Source organism: Haemaphysalis longicornis, unplaced genomic scaffold, assembly GCF_048455015.1.
Source record: "Haemaphysalis longicornis isolate Haplotype H1 unplaced genomic scaffold, Haemaphysalis longicornis Haplotype H1 scaffold_1, whole genome shotgun sequence".
Taxonomy (NCBI): domain Eukaryota; kingdom Metazoa; phylum Arthropoda; class Arachnida; order Ixodida; family Ixodidae; genus Haemaphysalis; species Haemaphysalis longicornis.
The window spans coordinates 138439522-138458704 of record NW_027526203.1 but is presented as its reverse complement, the minus strand read 5'-3'; the positions used below and the strand labels follow the sequence as shown (position 1 = coordinate 138458704).

At 49.7% G+C, this 19183-nt stretch overlaps 1 protein-coding gene across 1 annotated transcript; it reads left to right on the top strand.

Moving 5' to 3' along the window:
- Nucleotides 1-8290: 8290 nt before the first annotated feature.
- Nucleotides 8291-13589, top strand: LOC144153828 (uncharacterized). Its single transcript, XM_077685590.1, has 4 exons — nt 8291-8722; nt 8804-9796; nt 10106-10312; nt 13575-13589. Exons 1-4 carry the CDS (start codon nt 8291-8293, stop codon nt 13587-13589), a joined length of 1647 nt encoding a protein of 548 aa, XP_077541716.1.
- Nucleotides 13590-19183: the final 5594 nt, after the last annotated feature.

Below are 19183 nucleotides of genomic sequence, written 5' to 3'. Positions count from 1 at the left end.
TCAGCTGTACTGAATGCGCCATTCGTCACACCACACAGGGGTCACAGTACCTCTCCGCTAGTCTACGACGATCTACATACAGTGCAAAAAATATGAGGAACACTAGACTGCGAAGAACTTTCAGCAAGTCAGCGCAGCAAGCGTGACGAGGACTACAGTGTTTGTGCTGACCACAACGCTAAATACGAAAATAAAACACCAGAAGCAATTTCGCTTTCATAGCTAGCAGGTTGGCGACTGTGAACGGACAGAATGAAAAAAGCGAAATGCGGAAGCCCAGGTCCCAATTTCCACTTGGGCAGGCAAATTCACAAGCGTAATAGTAAATGACGGTCGATGACAACAGAGCAGCGCGAACAGCGAGTATCTTAATTTTCGCTATCTGAAGATATAAAATATAAAGCAGGGGTTTGATTTATATAGCGCTTATCATAACGTCACGTCATGTTTACTTTGTTTTTCATTCTTTTATAACAAATGTTTCCAAGCATAGGGATTTCGCGTGGAGGGGTAGCAGGGGTTTGATTTATATAGCGCTTATCATAACGTCACGTCATGTTTACTTTGTTTTTTTTATTCTTTTATAACAAATGTTTCCAAGCATTGGTATTTCCCGAGGAGAGGGAGCAGGGGTTTGATCTCACGCGGTCGGATTTCAAAAACAGCCACAATATAGAGAAATCGGTGAGATTATTACTTCAAGTATACTCGAGCCCCACCTAGAACATACCGATGAATTTGTAATTTCAAATAAAATCAGATCTTTTATTTTTTCTTTAACAAGGGAGTGTACAAGGTTTCAATTCGTTCGCTGTAAAAATGGAAATAAAGGCAAAGCGAGAACTATTGAAGGCATACTTTGGCGAAGAAACGGGTACGTTAGCTATTAGCTGTTCAAGACTGAGATCTGTAGCCTATCGATTTCATAAATGCGAGCTTCATATTTATTTCAGAGATATTGTTAACAAAATCGAATGTCATTACAGGTACATGGCTGTTTAGACAAAAAACACGCACACATGCTCCTCCTAACGTCACAAGTAGAATAACACCCCGGCTTCCTAAATCTTGAAGAGAGGGATAAGGGTGTAGGAATGTGTTCTTGTTCACTTAGAAAAACTGTTCTCCGGAAATTTGGAGGCTGATTGCAGACAGTTCCGATCAAATCAACGTAGCCAGAATTTCGCCATGGTTCACAAAAATACAGAAAAAATAGAAGTTGAATGCAGTCTCCGACTTTGGGATCTCCTTCTGTATGCATCATTGTGTAATGTTTTTTGTGTTTATAATAGAACATCATTGAATTGAATCGAACTGAAATGAACCGCCCACCATTGACCCCTCAGTTTAATGGCCAGGGGCCCATATGATTTTGATTGGATTATTTGATTTTGTAGCCGACAGCCCACAGATTAGCAATCGGCTACAAATCAAATAATTCAATCAAAATCATATGGGGCCCTGGCCATGAAACTCTAGAGGGCAATCAACAGGCTCACGCCTGGGCTCGCGCCTCCCTTCCCCGAGCTGACAGCCCCCAAGCAGAGTTTCCTGTTCCTGTTATGCCCACATATTCCGAAATTCTAAGCTACTACAAAGCAACCCGAATTAAGTTCCCACATCCTCATCCCAAGTTTCAAAGACAGGATCAAACAGCACTCCGCTCAATCCAAACGAACACCTTCCCTCACCTCTCCCGTCTACACAAACTGTACCCAACCCAATACCCGAAGCTGTGCCCCAAGTGCAACCAAGTAGCCACCCTCTACCATACGGCAGCAGGGTGCCACAAAATTCACAAACACCCTCTAACAGAGGAGCAGTGGAGTGAGGCACTGTATAGCGCCGACTACGACGAGCAGTGCCGAACGATCACCAGAGCAGCCACCGGCGCCCTGGAGACTGGAGCCCTGGACTAGGGGCACCCACCACGTCCAACTACCCAACAAACATAATAAAGTTATTTCTCTCTCTCTCTCGGTGCAAATTAACATTGGCCGTTTTACAAGAGCATTGCGAAAATTATGGTCCAATGGGGCTAGTTTTGTAGGCGCTTGGGGCGTCGCCCGCTGCTCTCCCATTTGGATCCTCAACTGCGCCGTCTTCATTATGTTAGATGTCTTTCCTGAATTTTTTCAGCGCGTGCTAGTGGACGTAGCCCTCCCGTCTTAAGCCGATTGGCCTTGATTTGGTGTACTGACCACCGTGCTGAATACTTCAATCAACGATGAAAAAGCGCGCGCATGCGTCTGTAAACATTGCGCACAGCGCTTATTATTTTTACACCGTGTATTTTGAGGCAGCTGTGGTCATTTTGTAATCATGTCATCATTTTGTGGGAAACATTTTTCCCCAGTAATATTACATTTGCCATTGAAACCCAATTATGATAAAAATTCGGCCGCAATCGCAATTAAGATGCGAAGACTGAGGAGACAGCGGACCTGGTGGTGGACACTAGCTTAAACTTGGCTTTTCTTAGGTCTGCCCATTCACTTCAACTCAGCCAAAGTCCAAAGCCAACGGCCACTCTACAAACCGCGCTGCTGAGCACGAGGTCGCGGGTTCGATTCCCGGCCGCGGAGGCCGCTTTTCTGATGGAGGCGAAAAGCAAAAACGCCCGTGTGTACGAGATTTCGGCGCACGATAAAGATCCCCAGGTGGTCAAAATTAATCCGGAGCCCTCCACTACGGCGCGCCTCATCGCCTGCGTTGCGTCGGCGCGTTAAACCCTACAATCAAATCAAATCACTCTACAAACCCAAAGGAAGTGCTGAGCGCCAAGAATGCGATGATAGCGTAATCGGATAGATGCCGGTTTCGTGAAGCCAGGGACCCATTTTTGATTCCGACCACGAGAAGTGGTTTTTTTTCTTGAGGCGCGCACTCCCCACACCTACTCGTCGGCTCCTCGCCTCCTCGCCATTTTCCCTGACAGTTCTTGTCCTAGCACTTTCCTCCTCTCCACTTTGCTGCACCGAGTTTTTGAGCGACGCCAGACACGGATGGAACTCGCAAGCTTAAACAGCTCAGCTTTTTAAAAAGTGAAGGCGATGTTAGATCGCCCGCAGCTTCTCTTGCTTCATCTTCTGGTTATCATACACGCGCTAAATGCGGAATGCGTGCATTGACACGTTCCGAACCAATATATCGGGGATAGTACTGTCCATTATTAGCGATAGTCATTATTGCATTGTTGTATTCACTGCTTACGTCAGCAACCTGATTGGTGCCCGCCACAGCTTTCCGAGAGTCAGGGTTCTGTGGGGCTGGTGTGCACCTGTTCTGCTCACGTGCCATCACGTTCAGGTGTCACGCGGTACACACTTGTGTTACAACTTTTGCGGTTCAATTCACATTTTAGAGGGCAGCTCTTATGCGTCCGCTCCAGGGGTTTGTCAGCGTAGGCGTCGGCATCGGCATTGCCGTCTGTGTAACCGAGAGAACGAAGAGGACACCGAAGATAAACTGGTGGCGCGAGCCGCCGCGTGTCGAGAGAACGAAGAGGACACCGAAGCGAGGCAAGCGGCATCGCGAGCCACCGTGTGTCGAGAGAAGAGGACGCCGCTGATAGGAAAGCTGTAGCGCGTGCCATTGTGTGTTCGCCACGAGCCGCCGTGTGTCGAAAGAAGAGGACACTGGAGAGAGGAAAGCTTTAGCGCATGCCGTTGTGTGTTCGCCGATGACGCGATCACTAATGCGTAGCACGTCCACCGATACCAATGTGAAAACAAAGCACAGCATTACAGGAGGTGTCTGCGGCGCGGCTGTGGACCGCACCCACTCGCTAGCTCCCGCGATGCCCGGATTAGCGGCAGTCGCACTGCGAAGAAGGAGTAATATGTGAAGAATAAAAGTGGTCTGTAACCATACATATACGTCTGTCCGAAATTATTTGCCTCAACATATTTTGGATAGTCCAGCCAGCTAAACAGCTGCGCTCACATTTCGCATTAGGGAGTATCGTAATCGTCAGCCAATTTTTTGTAAATTTTGTGAAGTGGGCACATAAGCCCCTTAAAGCTCTCGATTCGTGGCCAATGCGCCAAACGGGTATGTGGCAAACTGCGGAGATAGTGTGGTTGGTAACGCGCTTTTCTACGGCGCTGGAAGGCCGAGTTGAAATCCGATCGGAAGACAAGTGTTTTTTATTTATTTACTCTTTACAGCGGCAGCCCTTTTCTGTACCGAACAACTACAACCGCACTTTTTCGCAGAATGGGGCACTTAAAGCTTTCGCCCTCATAGGCGTTTCCCTTACAAAAATGGATTTTGAGTTTCAATTCAGGTCCAGTTGAGTTTTTATTGAGTCAACAGAAACCTAATTCAAACTCAATTGGCTATTGAGATGTGTCAGTAGAAACTCAAAAGGATTTGTATTGAGAAAACGCAATACAAAACCAATTGACACCAGTCTATTGAAACTCTTTGGAGAACCAATTGACAAAACTCATCAGGCTGAAACATACACTTTGAAGGGCTATTTTTTTCAGCGCTGCTCACTGTGTCTACATAATTAAGACTACTAGGTGACTTTTATGTATTTAATTCTACATTGACATTTCTATTGAGTGCAGTCAATAAAAAGTCAACAAGGTTTCAATAGACAAAACTCAATAGAATATCAAATGACTTCGTTTAATTGAAACTCAATAGAGTTTCTACTGACAAAAATCAAGTAAAATTGAGAGTCGAGCTAGTTGGTGAACATACGTTGTTGAAAATTATACCAGTGTCCTTCTTTTTGTCCATGTTTTATGGTTCGAGCTTAATTTTCAAAGCTGATAATACTCCTTAGGCCAGTAGCCTTTACCAGCAGCATCTTCGCCCAAATAATAATTATACCTGCTAAGTGGGGAAATCAACTATATTGGACAATTTTTGACTGCATTTCCTCAAATACTGCCGCAACATGCTTTGCACAAAACAATGGAGGAACTAAACATTGACAAAACTCTAGTGACTCATCTCTTCTGGCACGTGACTCCCGCGGAATCGTTTCCTTGCTATAGCAGCGGATTTTCTTCTTTATACCTTAGCACGCATTGACATTTGCAATCTCCACAACTGCTAAGCTTCCGCTTTAGCGGCAGTGGACATATTCGAAGTCAGTCTTCCGGGAAAGTTGGAGCGGAATCATGAAGCATGCATATCTCGGCCGGGAAAAAACGGAAAGGAGGGGGGGAGGCTACACATCTCGGGTCCCAGTTCTGGGGACAAAAAAAAGTCGTCACTTCCCCTACCTCTTTTCACACATACAATGCTGTGATACCTTGTGTTCCGGGGAGGGGAGGTGGGAGGAGGTACATTTAAAACGCGATTTCATCTGCTACATCTACAAAAGGCATATGTGACATCGCATCCTAGTGCGATGATTCAGTGTTTTTCTGTGGAGGCACGATACTAACAGCGCTGTTTTGCAGAAATGAATACTTAGCTCACAAAGCCAAACGCACAAGAATATTCCAGTGACGAAATTGTGCCTATATATACTCAGAAAAAAAAACAGCAAAACTTTGGTGTAAATCCCTACACGTCGAATACACGTCGAATACGAAAATTTTTATACACAGCGAACTTTTAAAACAAGCGTTCAAATCAAGCGAACGCAGGCTTGGCCTCATCGTTGTTCACTCGTGAACTTCATTACTCCAGTTATCATTCGCGCACCCCGCCGTGGTCTGAGCCCAAGGACGCGAGTTCTATTCCCCGTCATACATAACTTTCCTTGAGGATACCGTGAACTGTCTATGATGACAACAGTAATACAGCAATGTGGAATGTAGAGAATCCCTCATGGAGCAAACGCGCATCTACGCTCTATTAAACAGGTGAAAACAGTTCTTTCACTGCAAAAGAACTCCGTACGCCAGTCCAAGGCGCCGCCGCTCACACGAACTGAACGAACAAACGAAGAAAAAAAATGAAGAAAGACAAACTGAAGCGCTGATTAACAACTCATCTTTACTGCACAGGGTCACAAAAAGAAAGAACGAGCCTGACACTGCTTCACGCCACTACAAAAAAAAAAAAAGAGAGAGAGAAACCGAACAAATTAGTGGGCTGGCGTGCCGCTTGTTACACTCCGAACCGCTCTCGCGCTTACGAAAGCATGTCTTTTAAAGATGTCAACACGTCCGCGGACTACGTTTTTCAAACACAAGCGCCTCGCAAATATCCTGCGCCCGCAAGCAGATGAAGAACTTTGAAGCTGTTTTCAAAGATTGGACTTTCCAGAATTCTTCCGTCCTCTCTCCTGCTGCAGTTCGCCGAAGCGGGCGCCCGGACACAAAAGACGTGCCATCCACCTCCACACCCGGCGATAACCAGTTCTTTTGGTTCCTCTGGCACCCTCCCACGCTAAGCTAAAGTGACCGCGCTGTCGCGACACGGCCGGACTGGAGGAGCGGCGAGGGCGCACACTTCATTTGAAAGTGCGCGCCCGCCGTTCCTCCAGCCCGGCCGTGGTCACGAATGTCTAGTACGCGGCGTTGCCACTGCCGCTAGTGGCGCTGACAGCAAACATCGAGTCCTCGGCGGGGTTCGGTTATCTGCAATATAATATTGGCAGCGTCTGGAACCCCGCGCGGGGCACGAGATTTAGCCCCCTCGCAACGGCTCCTGCCCCGCGTGACGTCATAAATACGTCATAGTGACGTCATATTAACAGCAATTGTTATTAGTTTGCGTAGTAGAATACAAAAAGCACATTTTTTTACATTTTAATAAAAAATTAGGAAGCCACTCATTTGCTAGAAGTTTTATAAAAGAAGTTTTTTGTTCGTTCTTGCGGAAGCCGCCGATGCTGCCGCTGCTGGCGGTATGGCGTATCCGAAAGTGCCGAAAGCCCTGAATGCCTGAATTTCTTGGGTCGACAACGTAGATGAAGCAGAGTTGATAGAGTTAGAAGCACTATCAGAATGTGCGAGAATGTTGCCGTATGCGGGCACCAAGCCAGCCTTTCCACACGGTAGCGAAATCCTCTCGAGTAATGCTGACCTGTGACCGCCTGCTGTATGCCGATGGTACCTGCGTTAGATCTACGACATCGCGCAGCCGAGTGGCCCCGTTCGAACAACCCACGTCCCACGCAAGAAAAGACACCGTCCGAGCGTGATTATGTGAGCCTGCTGCGGCATGTCCGCGCGGCGACATCTGCTGTCAACAGTTTGCCCCACGGCAAGTTCAGAATGCTTAAATGGGTGGCCTGAAATCGCGGTGTGTTTTCAAAATGACAGCAGCGCGGAACTTACAGTGCTCAGGACGTAGGCTGGACGCGGCCACTGATATTTTACTGGTCGCATGTGCGCATTAGAAGTGCATTAGGCATCGCCACGGAGAAGCGAGGGCGCAGCCACAGTCGCGAGGAGGGGCGCAGCCGAGAGCGGCGCAGTCGCAATCGCGTTCGTGGCGACACCAGCTGTTCCGCCGATCGAGGGGCAAAGGGGAGGAGCCGGAGTAGAAGCGCGACACGATCATGTGGACGCGTGAAGTGGGCTCACGTGGTCAAGGCAACACCTGCGCGCCGAGCCCGCTCCCGATCTAGAACGCCGAGCAGAGCAGAACGTGAACGCGCGAGAGGAGGACCACAGATGAATCGCCGAACCACACCAGAAGAAAGGATACATGCGGAGAACACGTCGTTACGGAAAGAAAATGCGCAACTGAGAATGCAACTGGCCGACATAAACGAAAAGCTGCAGCGTCTCCTGGCCGCACGGGAAAAGCAGCAACCACAACAGCAACCGCAACAGCAATCGCAGCCGCAACCACAGCGGAAAGCGCCGGCCAAACCAGGATGGGAGCTGGGACGGGCTCCGCTCCCCCAATCGCTCTCGCCGCGAAACCAACCCCAACCAACGACGCCCACAAAGCCAACGCCGCCGACAACACCGGAAAACCCACAGCCGAAGAAGAAAGCAAGGAGTCCAACACCATCACCACCACCTGGAGTGACCGAGGAAGACCACGTAGCCGATATGGAGGCCCAAGAAGAAGACGCAACAGTCCCTAAAACAGCAGAAGACGAACAAGAAATGCGAACTCAAGAAGGAATGCGTGCCGCCGACCGGATTCGACTGCGGCGCTGCGTCGATAGAATCGAGAAATTAGAGAAGAGGGTCGACCGTCTAAGCGCGCGACTAGACGCTCGAATCGACGAGCTCGAACGCAGCGTGAACACACGGCTCGATGCGCTCCAAGAATTCCTATACAAAAAGCTCGGCCGCGACGAAGACGTGGTGGCAACAGGAGACCGCAATCACACCGATAACTCGAGAACATCAACACCATGAACAGACAACCCAAAAAGGCAAACTCGAAGATCACAACATGGCAGTGGAACGCCAACGGTTTCCACTGCCGCAAGGCAACGCTACTCCAAATCATCCAGAGTGCCGAGAAGCCCCCGGACGTCATCATGGTGCAAGAGACGCACGCGGAGGACGCCCCGTCCCTCTCGGGCTACAGGGCGCACGCGAGCCCTCCGAGCGCGCGAGCCTGCGGCAAGGGAGCGGCGCAAGGCGTCTGCACCTTCGTAAGGAGGGGGATCCCGTTCGTGAAGCACGAGGACCTCCTCGGACGGAGCGCGCTGGAATACTGCGCGACCGAGGTGCTGCTGGGAAAGAAGAAGAAGGAATCCATCCTCCTGCTGAACGTATACAGCAATCCCGCGCACCGCCAGCAAAAGTTCCGCACCATGCTGCACAAGACGCTGGCGGCGGCACCGAGAGACACGATAGCGATCTGCGGAGACTTTAACGCTCCGCACAAGGAGCTCGGATACACCCGCACAACGCTCAAGGGCAGAGAACTACTAGACGAGGCGGCCGACGCGGGGTTCACCTTACACACGGACCCCTCGGCTCCCACCCGAATCGGCACGTCGGTGACCAGGGACACGAACCCGGACCTCACGTTCGTCCGCGCGGCCAACACAACCAGAGGCGTAAAGTGGCGAAACACGGGCCAGAACATGGGCAGCGACCACTTCGTGATAGAGATCGAGCTGCCGACGTCCGCACGACACCGAGACGAGCGCGATCGCCGCCGACAAAAGATTACGGATTGGAATCTCTTCCGCGCGCGAGTGGAAGAAGAAGGGCCCGCACGAGACATCACAGACATCGAGAACTGGACCAGCGACGTCGTTCGCCTAGCGAAGGACGTGACGACGGAACACGACGTAGACGAGGACTGCCCCGGCATGGACAACCGCCTGGCGCACATGCTGGAAGCCCGCCGGTCGATGCAGAAGAGGTGGCGGGGAAAGCGCAACAACCACCGCCTCCGCAAGAGAATAGCGACGCTCGGCCGCGAAATCGAGAAGTACAGCAGGGAGCTCTGCACCCAACGCTGGCACGCGGTGTGCAACGAAGCGGACGGCCAACTCCACAATGGGAGAACGTGGAAGTTACTCCGCCACCTCCTGGACGAGACCGGCACCAAGGGCTACCAGCAACACCGCCTCGCGCAGGTCATACACGCGGCAACCAAAGCGCTGGGAGAAGAAGAGACGAGAAACCGCATAGATACCAAGTACCTCCCAAGCACCCCCGTTGAAAGACACGGCGAATACGCGGGCGTGGACAACCCGGCTCTCGACCGCGACATCGAGGAGTGGGAGGTCCGGGCTGTGCTCCAGAGCATCAATTGCAAATCGGCGGCCGGACCGGACGGGATAACGAACAAGGCCCTACGAAACCTCGGAGACGGAGCCATCGCGTCCTTGACGACATACTTCAACCGCTGTTGGCGTTCGGGAACACTACCGAAGCAGTGGAAGACGGCGAAGACGGTACTCATTCCAAAGCCGGGCAAACCGCCGAGCATAGAGAACCTGCGCCCAATCTCCCTAACGTCATGCGTGGGGAAGATCCTAGAACACATACTGAACGACAGGTGGCAACGATACCTAGAATCGGAGAGACTCTACCCGGACACCATGCTCGGCTTCCGGGAGAGACTGAGCACACAAGACGCAATGATTCAGTTACAACATGACATTCTGGACGCGTCCGTACGCACCAACGACAACAGGGCCGTGCTAGGGCTGGACCTGCAGAGTGCGTTTGACAAAGTAAAGCACTCCGCCATCCTCGCGCAGGTCAGCAGCCTCGGCATGGGCAGAAGGTCCTATGAATATATTCGGGACTTTCTTTCAGAACGAACCATCACAATACACGCGGGCGACCTGCAGCTGCCGCCCAAGAAGCTAGGGAGCACGGGAACCCCCCAGGGCTCGGTGATATCACCGCTGCTCTTCAACCTAGTCCTGATCGGCGTGGCGCGCAGGCTCTCGGAGATCCCGCAGGTCCGCCACACCATCTACGCGGATGACATCACGCTGTGGGTCCCCGGTGGCAGCAACGGACACATCGAGGACGCGTTGCAGACAGAGGTGAACGCCATCGAAGACCAGCTCATCGGCACGGGACTGCGGTGCTCGCCCCAGAAGTCGGAGCTGCTGATCGTCCCACCGCCGGGCAGGTACCGCAAGAAAGTGGCAGAAGAGTCGGCAAACATCCACATACGAACGAGGGACGGCACAGTCATCCCCAGGGTCGCCACTCTCCGGGTCCTCGGCATGCACATCGAGGCCAGCAGAAGCAACAAGACCGCGGTGGACCGCCTCGTCACCAAGATCGGCGCGGCGGCCCGACTCATCCGGAGGGTGTCGACGCGGCACAACGGAATGAAGGAAGCCAGCCTCCTCCGCCTGCTCCAGTCCTTCGCGATGAGCCACGTCGCCTACGTCGGGGCGTTCCACTTCTGGCTGCGCCAGGAGAGGGACCGCATCAACGCGGCCATCCGCAAGGCGTACAGGACGGCCCTGGGCTTGCTAAATAGCACCAGCACGGCCCGGCTGCTCGAGCTCGGGGTGCACAACACCCTCGAGGAGATCAGCGAGGCCCAACGAACGGCGCAACTCAAGCGCCTCGCCACCACGAGCTCGGGCAGGCGTATCCTGGAACGCCTCGGGCTGGCGGGCACGTCGTCGCAGCAGAACGAGACAGCGCAGCAACAGCAGCGGCAGCAGCTCCAGCCGGAGGTGATGGGGCGACTCCGGATCCTCCCGCTGCCCCGCAACGTCCACCCCGACCGCAACCGCGGTCGCAGAGAGGCGAGGGCCCGCGCTCTCGCCGCAACGCACGCCAACGACACGGGCGCCCTGTACGTGGACGCCGCCCGGTACACCGATCGACCCGACGCCTACGTAGCGGTGGCGGTCCGCGCCACCACGGGAGAAATATACAGCGCCTGCAGCGTCCGCGTGCCGTGCGCCAGCCACGCGGAGGAGACGGCGATCGCGCTGGCGCTGACGGATCCGCAGTGCACCACAGTGCTCAGTGACTCGCGCACGGCCATCGCGAACTACGCCAAGAACAACGTATGTGAAAGTGCAGTGCGCGCGGTGAAGTGCAGTGCGGTGATCAGTGCAGCGGTGCCGGCCACCCACCTTCGGTGGTTCCCGGCGCACACCAACATCAGAGGCAACGTGGGCGACGGTCTCCCCAACCGCAACGAGACGGCGGACGTAGCCGCGCGAGGACTGACCAACCGCGCGGCGGCGGTCTCTTCCCCCCTGCCGAGCTCCGCGACAGAGGGAGGCCATCGCGAAGACAACGATGACGAAGACGACAACGACGACGTGGAGTGGGACCCGGAGCCCCTCCTCACGTACGGGGAGGTGCTGGAGTGGTACCGGCTCGGCCGGCGCACTGCTCCGGCGCCCCACCCGGAACTAACACGACAGCAGGCAGTGCTACTACGCCAACTACAAACACAGTCAGTGATCACGCCGGCGCTCGCGCGTCACGTGTGCCCGGACGTGTACGCCAGTGACGTGTGTAGTGTGTGCGGGCAACATCGCGCAACTCTGGCCCACATCCTGTGGGACTGTGCAGTGCACCCCGTGGAAGCTGCCGACCTCTACGGCCGGCTGCCGGACACCATAACGAGTGCCGTCTATTCGACGGACCTGAACGCACAAACTCTAGCCGTCCAGCAGCTCGAGGCTGCTCTCGCCAGGCAGAAGCGGAGCGAGTCGCAGACGGGGGGGAAAGGGACGAACTCCCGAGTACCTTTCGCGCACCGCTCACGCCGACACCGGCGGGGCCTAGTCCCGAGGACGTCGTAAACGTGGGTGGGATGTGGAGGCTCTCCGCATCTCGACCTCCCACTCCCTGCTGGCCTCAAATAAAGTCTTTCTCTCTCTCTCTCTCTCTCTAGAAGTGCAAACCACGGATAGCTAGAAAAGGTAATCATTGGTGTTCCCACACATGTACCGCGTACAACCCAGCACAGTAGTTTCCCCTTTAAGGAGATTAGCAAAGAAGACCCGAAAATCTGCAGTTTGTCGCGTTTTTTGTATGTATTTTCGAGTGGACTGAATTGTGGCTTAGAATTGTTTACCCGAAATAAGTTTTGTGCGCGGAAAAGTCTGGTGATCATGGGCTTCTTGCATCATAAATGCATGGTATTCAGCGCTTGAAAAGATTTTTCAGAAGAAATTATTGCAGCTGTAGTGGTGAGCCATTTCACTACAGTAAAATGTGGCAGAAATACATCTGTGATACAAAGTATGTGAAAGAGTGAGAACATTGGCAGTCTCGTATCCCGTGGCCCAGATTGTGGCTGGGTAGTTTCCATCATGCATTCAGCTCCTCACATTGGCACACACATGATGCTACGACAAATTAAGAACTGGGTCCTCCAAAAGGTACACTAGCTAGGCGCTTCATGCCATAGCTGCTGCATTGGCATAACCTTCACGTCTCTGTATATGTGTCAGTATATGCTATGTTGGCCATATTTTACCGAGTTCCCTTATGCAAAGGACTTAATTCAGGACACCCAGCCGATAGGGTCAGAGAAGAAGCTGTACAGACGGTAACAGGAAGGGTATACACTTGGCCAACCATCATGTCTCCATCATATGAAAACCCATGGGTTCTATGCAGGCTCAATAGTCTACGTCAAAGAGAATCTTAAGATCTGCCTGGAACGTGAAAGCCTCAGCGGATTGTTTGTGTCCATCGGTATATGCAGCGAACACACTGCAAATGTAATTGATAGGCAAAGGTCAAGGCTGTAATGGTGGGAGTTTAACCAAAAAAAATGGTGAAAAACATCCCAATTTCAAACTGCATTGGTGTAATATGGGCACGAGTGACGTCATATGGACGTGCACTGTAAATGCAGTTATCTGTGTTAACTGTACGTTAGCACTCAAGTGATACGATCAAACGGAATGGAGGCCCCTCTGCGATTGCCCAGTTATGCTTTTTTTACGGTGGGTTCGGTTGGTGGCTGTCAATTGCACAAACAAGATTCTGTGATGTCATAGAGAAATAGCTGGAAAATGTGTATGGAACTTCCACTGCTCTAACATTTTCTGTACTATCTTATTTGTTTGAAGTTTACAATAAAATTGATGTCATTTGTTTTTTGGGCAAAGAAGTCTTTTTAATGAACGAACCTTGTATTTTTTCTTCGTAGCCTCTGCAACAGCCTGCCTACTGTGCCCCTAAGCAGTGGTGTGGTCACTAAACAAATGCCCACTTACCAGCCAGATACTGGCCAGCTAGACTGGTGTCAACAAAAAAGGAATCTTTCTTGGCTTCTCTGCAGAGCTTTGCACTCATGCAAAAAGATCACTTGGTTGTTTGGCTTTCCTGCAGGACTGTAGTGTAGTGCTAGAAGGCATCACTTGATTATTTGGCACTTTTTCTGTGTATTGTGCCAAGAAGCCCTTGCGTTTTACTTGGAAAAGGAACTTCACACCACAGACCATGCAGAGAAAGTAGAGCTACTGACTTTTTTCACAGCCACTGAAGTTTGGTAGAATCACTTGTCATTGACAAACACCATGTTTGCTTTCTGTCTGAAGGTGTGAATCTGGGAGAGTTGATTTATATTTTGGGGAAAAATACAGCGACAATAACAGTACTGAAGTACAAGGAAAGGTGCTGTGATGAACAGTGTCCATGTGTTCGCAGCTTTTTTGTCCAGTTTCTTTCCCGTGTTTTTTCATGGACTTGCTACAGTGCCTGATCAAGCCTGTTTTTGTGTAACAAAAATGTCAACAGCGAAGCACTTATCAATGCTCACATGCTGCCCGTTGACACCAAAGCAGAAGTATGTTCATTGGAGTCATTTTATTGTTGAAGCTTTCCAGGATACTTACAGCTTTCAGCTGTACTGCAATATTCACAAACAACAATAAAGACATTCACGTCCACATAGGTGTCCTTGGCTCCAGTTCCTGCACAAGGTATTAAGTACTCTCGGGAGAGGGCAATGTCAAGCTGTACAAGAGCCATTCCCTCGTAGATGTGTTCCATAAATTGTTTTTTAGGCTTGTTAGCTTAAAAAATAGTTTCAGTGCCCCTTTTTTTTTCAAGCTAATTACCACCACCAGAGAATGTGCTTTCTAGCAGTTGGGCTCTGCTGGGTATGCATCGTTGCAAACAAAATATGGGACACTGTATTATGGCCCTTACGACTAAGCATAGTCACTTAAGCATTAGCCGAAACAGTTTTTTACACAGCACAGAGTCAAAAAGCAAAAGAACATGAAATATCTCCTTGCAATTAGAAACTTTTACTGTTCACCCCCTCCCCGAAACACAGAGCAGACAATTACCAGCTGTGAACACAAGTATTTACGTCAAGTTGAATTCCACAGGGTGCTCCGGATGGGTACATTGATGTCACAGTCAATCAGAATTCGTGAATCCACTGTAAGCCTTCGAGAGAAGCTCTCACCATTACTGGCCACCCAACTGAGTGGGCATGAAATCAGTATTGTTGTTGGTTATGTTGACTTCCAAGCCAAACACGAGTAAACAAAAAACTAGCGTACCAAAATACATAATCAGAACAGATGCAGGATGACGTTTTGTTGGCTAACCGGGTTGAAGAAGGCAGAAGGCACTGGGGCAAAGGTTAGGGAAATAAAATCCATGCGGTAATTGTGAACGAAGTTATGAGACGCGGCCAGACGATCAGCTGGTAAGGAGGGAGGGCTATCCTATCTATCCCTTGCTACCTCTTTACTATAATTGAGCAGATAAAAACCTTTCATTAAACTTGCTAGCTGGCAGTTCCACGTACCCTATGTAGGAAATTTCAAGGTAGACAAAACATTGTTTCCTGTGCATTCAATAATAGCTGCCTAGAGATTGCTTAGAATTCGCAGCTCATTTGAAGTCTTGCATATCATGAAAGCACAATAGTATTATTCGAAGGAACAAATTCGAAAAACATAGATGAACAACAAGTCACTTGTTTACCTTGAGCACACCAAACTTGAAAGCACTATTTAACACAAGTGTCAAGCTTGGCACAAACGGCGATCCTATCGGCTTGACTTCTCCCGAACTTGCACATTTGGAGCTTGAGCCTCCTTGCACAAGAAGCCAGCCAGTGGGCGGTTGGTTTCAGCGATAGCTGAGTACCTATGCTGCCCATGGACGGGCGGCTGCTGGGCTCTCCCATTCACCAGGCCACCCACGAAAGTGGAGCTGCGCTCCCTGCATGCAGCGTGCACGGATCGTTTCCGCGGGGTAGTAAGGTTTCTCGCAGTACCCCGCGAGAAAAATTGCAGAACAGGCTACATGCCAGGACGGATTGCGTTCGACGATGCCCTGCGTTACCTGACGATACTTGATTCGTGCACACTGACGCCGCTGACACTGCGTCGCTCGCGCTATCACGTCATCAAAGTCAGCTACCTCGTTAGCCACGGCGCAAAGCGCTGGAAAACTGATCCGCACGTTTTACGCCAGAATCAAAATACAAGGCTTGAAATGCAAGTAGCGATCGGAACAAGTAGACAACGAATGCAGGAGCATAAAGCCGATGGCACGCGAACTCCAAGACAATATGAAGCTAGCAACATATTTAACGGCAACAAAAGGAGCACGGAAAAAAGCAGGGCGAAGCAGCTTGCCAAAATAGGATGCGTTAGGCTTACCAAGACTAGCAGCAGCAAGTTCACGAAAAATACTCAATAAATCATTTCAAACAACCCTCCGAACAAGAAAAAAGCGGCGCGAGGCAGCCGCTGTGCAAGGCGATAACACAGAACAGGGAGGACAAGGACGTAACGTTGCGCAGGCTTGCGGTTGGAGCCAAGGCTGGAATCCCACATGGCGCACACACGCCGTCAAAAACGTCTTCAAATGTGCAAAAAACAAAAAAAATAGTGACGTCACAGGAAGTCACGTGACTAGTTTAGTTTGACGTCACTTCTGCGGGGCAGGAGCCACCGCGAGGGGGCTAGATCTCGTACCCCGCGCGGGGCACGAGACTTACCCTATAATATTACTGCTGCTAGAGGGGTTGGTAATAATTCTATAAAAAAAATTATTGTAAATATTAACATAGGACTCACAAGCCGCCGTAGGTTTTTTTGATATCTCGTGTCAATGTTTTCACGCTCAGTTTTCACAAGAATGCGTAGCTGTGGCATAGCCAGCATAGCCATCGCAAACCGACTTGAAACCAAGCCAATGTCGCTTGTTCGCCATCCCGGATGTGCGGGCGACAACGTGGTGCGGTCTTTCTCACTGTTCTGTGAAAATTTACAGCTTTGCTCGTGTTGTTGGCGATTTATGTGCCGTGTGCGAATCTTTTCAACCAGCATCGAAGGTCAGACATTGCAGTGCAGCTGGCGATACATCGAATTTATGGAAGGAAAAGCCATCGTATGCGCTCTTCTACCGCCGGTGAACATCCTTTGTGTGTCGTGTTGTGTTTGTGCGCTATGATCGTACGGTGAAGAAGCTTGCGAAGTGAGGTGTTACTATGCCTGTTAGCCACGTTTTGGAATCCGTCAAATTCACCACGCTGGGAGCCCCGCTGGGAGCGACGTTGTTATAAGGTAAGTTCATTCTTTCCGAGCGCTCCTGTACATTTCATCATGACTAACGTTGTGCAGACCTACCTGAATGGCTATACTCACGACTTGGTTATTTGTCGCTATATAAACAGTGTTTTCACGCATGCCGTCTCGAGATCGACCTAAAGGGTACGATTTCGCTTCAGCTTTTCAAAACTACTGTACGTAAGTGTAACAAATTGAAGGGGGTATTGTACCGGCACACATTTTGACATCAATCGGTAGTTTTACTGTCTTCCGCGCTGCTGTATTGCTTTCGCGTGTATTATATTTGTATGTATCTTAAGCTAAAGGTCTAACAAAACCTTTGAAGGCAAGTGACGAATAAATAAAATTCTAGACGCAGTGCTGCTACAGAACGGAGCAGCAGCCCTGTATTGCCTGGTACGAAGTGTGCTACAAAAAGAAAGAACACCATGATTAAGGTAAATAAAATGTTTGACGAACGAAGTTAACGAAAATGAAAAAAAAATGAAGGAGGTCGAATCGAACAAGTGCCTGTCGGATCAATAACAGACGCACGAATACTGCGCTATGCAAACACACCTGACAGCGCTAGGCTGAGAGGCAGATCTACCAGTCACAAACAGTATAGTGTGTTCAACCAGTTAAGAGAGATGGCGGTAAAATATACTTACAAGCTAAAGTGCTGGCTGCCGGCAATATATTTGCTTCCTAATTTGAACGATTGTTTGGAGAAAGAGCGTTCCCTGAGTGCAGAGCAGTGACTCAGGTGACAAACGTGGCCTAAAACGTACTTCATTCCAGCTAAAGAAATAATGCCCAAGAATATAACAAATTCATTTATTACTTTTGGGAAATAGAGACTGTGTATCCGCAGAAGCTAGGGTTTGAACCCAAAGCATCTTTACACAAGGCTGATGCGTTATCTTGACACCCTAAAGGCAAGCAGACACTTTGGTTTTAAAACCAATGAAGAAAAGAATGTGCTGCGTAAGGAGTAGTTGGAAACAGACTGCACACTGTTATATATTAGTCTTTTACCACAAAGTGCCAATTCTCTTCACGTATCTTTCAGGGAATTTCTCATTTTCCAATTTTTGTCTCAGGTGCTAGGCAGCTTGCGCTAGAACATGTACAGGCGTCAAACTTTCAAACTGATGAATAGCGGTTTTGACTAAGCACTTGCTCGACTTGCTAGCATAAATTGAAATTTGCCATTGCTTATAATCACAACCTGCTGATTGCCTTTCTCGGAGCAGTTTTGAATAAGTTGGGCTGAATGTGGTGTGAGTAATAGCAAAATCACTGAATAACATTTTGGCTGAACGTGGCATCAGACGTGCCACTGACTGATGCTACACCGGCATTGCGCGAGGGCTTAGTCGATCTGTTGTGACAAATGTTCTGCCTCTAGGAATTACCCAAATGATTGGTCGGCACGGTGTCACTGTACTGTTTTAGTGCTGCTACTGTATAGAAAATCTCGCCAAGCAAAGGGAAAAAAAAAGCTTTTACATTTTTTCTCATTTACAGCAACTCTGCTGTTTTTTCCTCTCACCAAACAAAATTGTTTCGTGTTCTCGTTGTGTGTAAACTGGCATCACGACCTTGTTATACTGGGACACTCCTCTGGCATTGTTACGATTAAGGCAAAAATGTTGATATACCAATATCTCATATGATCCCTTCAAGCTGCTGCTTAGTGCTACTTGTTTGTTATACGTACTGCAAGGCACACACCATACTTCAGCGTTACAAGAGTGTGAAAGACTGCGAAATTCAACTTACATATTTTTTTCTGTCACGTTCTTTCTGGCAAGCTTTTTTTCTTTCACTGGTCATGTAATTTTTTTCCACTAGTCGGTAAGCACAAAGTATTATGCGCTCATTCATTCATAAAGCCATTTGCAATTGCCTGTTGTAGTAACTTTAGTTTACAGTACCATCTGACACTAGTTTTTTTTAATCAAGGCTACAATTTTGTAAACCAGCTCATGCAAGTTGACAGTTATGTAATTTTGTTTTGACATTTCCAGCATTGAAATTTCACAAAACCAAATCCACAGGTTGACAGGTATGCTTTTGGACAGGTTTGGTAGTGGTTCACCCAGTCTTGATAGGCCTAAGCGGATTTCTTTTGGGCCTCAAAGATGTGGAAGACACGATAACTAACCCATGCAAGTGATTTTGTGGCTCCCTGCGGGCATAGTTGTTCCTCTAGATTTCAGGTGCTTTAATGCGGAAGGCATTCAAGTAAAGGCGTTCCACTCCCTACCCATTGTAGAATTAATTGATGTGGTTAGTTTGCCTTGA

Bases quoted from the DNA above. Each gene is read 5' to 3' on its own strand.
- LOC144153828 (XM_077685590.1), top strand. From the start codon at position 8,291: ATGAACAGACAACCCAAAAAGGCAAACTCGAAGATCACAACATGGCAG. The intron at 8,723-8,803 runs GCACCGAGAGAC...ACAACGCTCAAG, and splicing joins TGCACAAGACGCTGGCGGCG to GGCAGAGAACTACTAGACGA. The intron at 9,797-10,105 runs GTACTCATTCCA...ATCCTCGCGCAG, and splicing joins AGTGGAAGACGGCGAAGACG to GTCAGCAGCCTCGGCATGGG.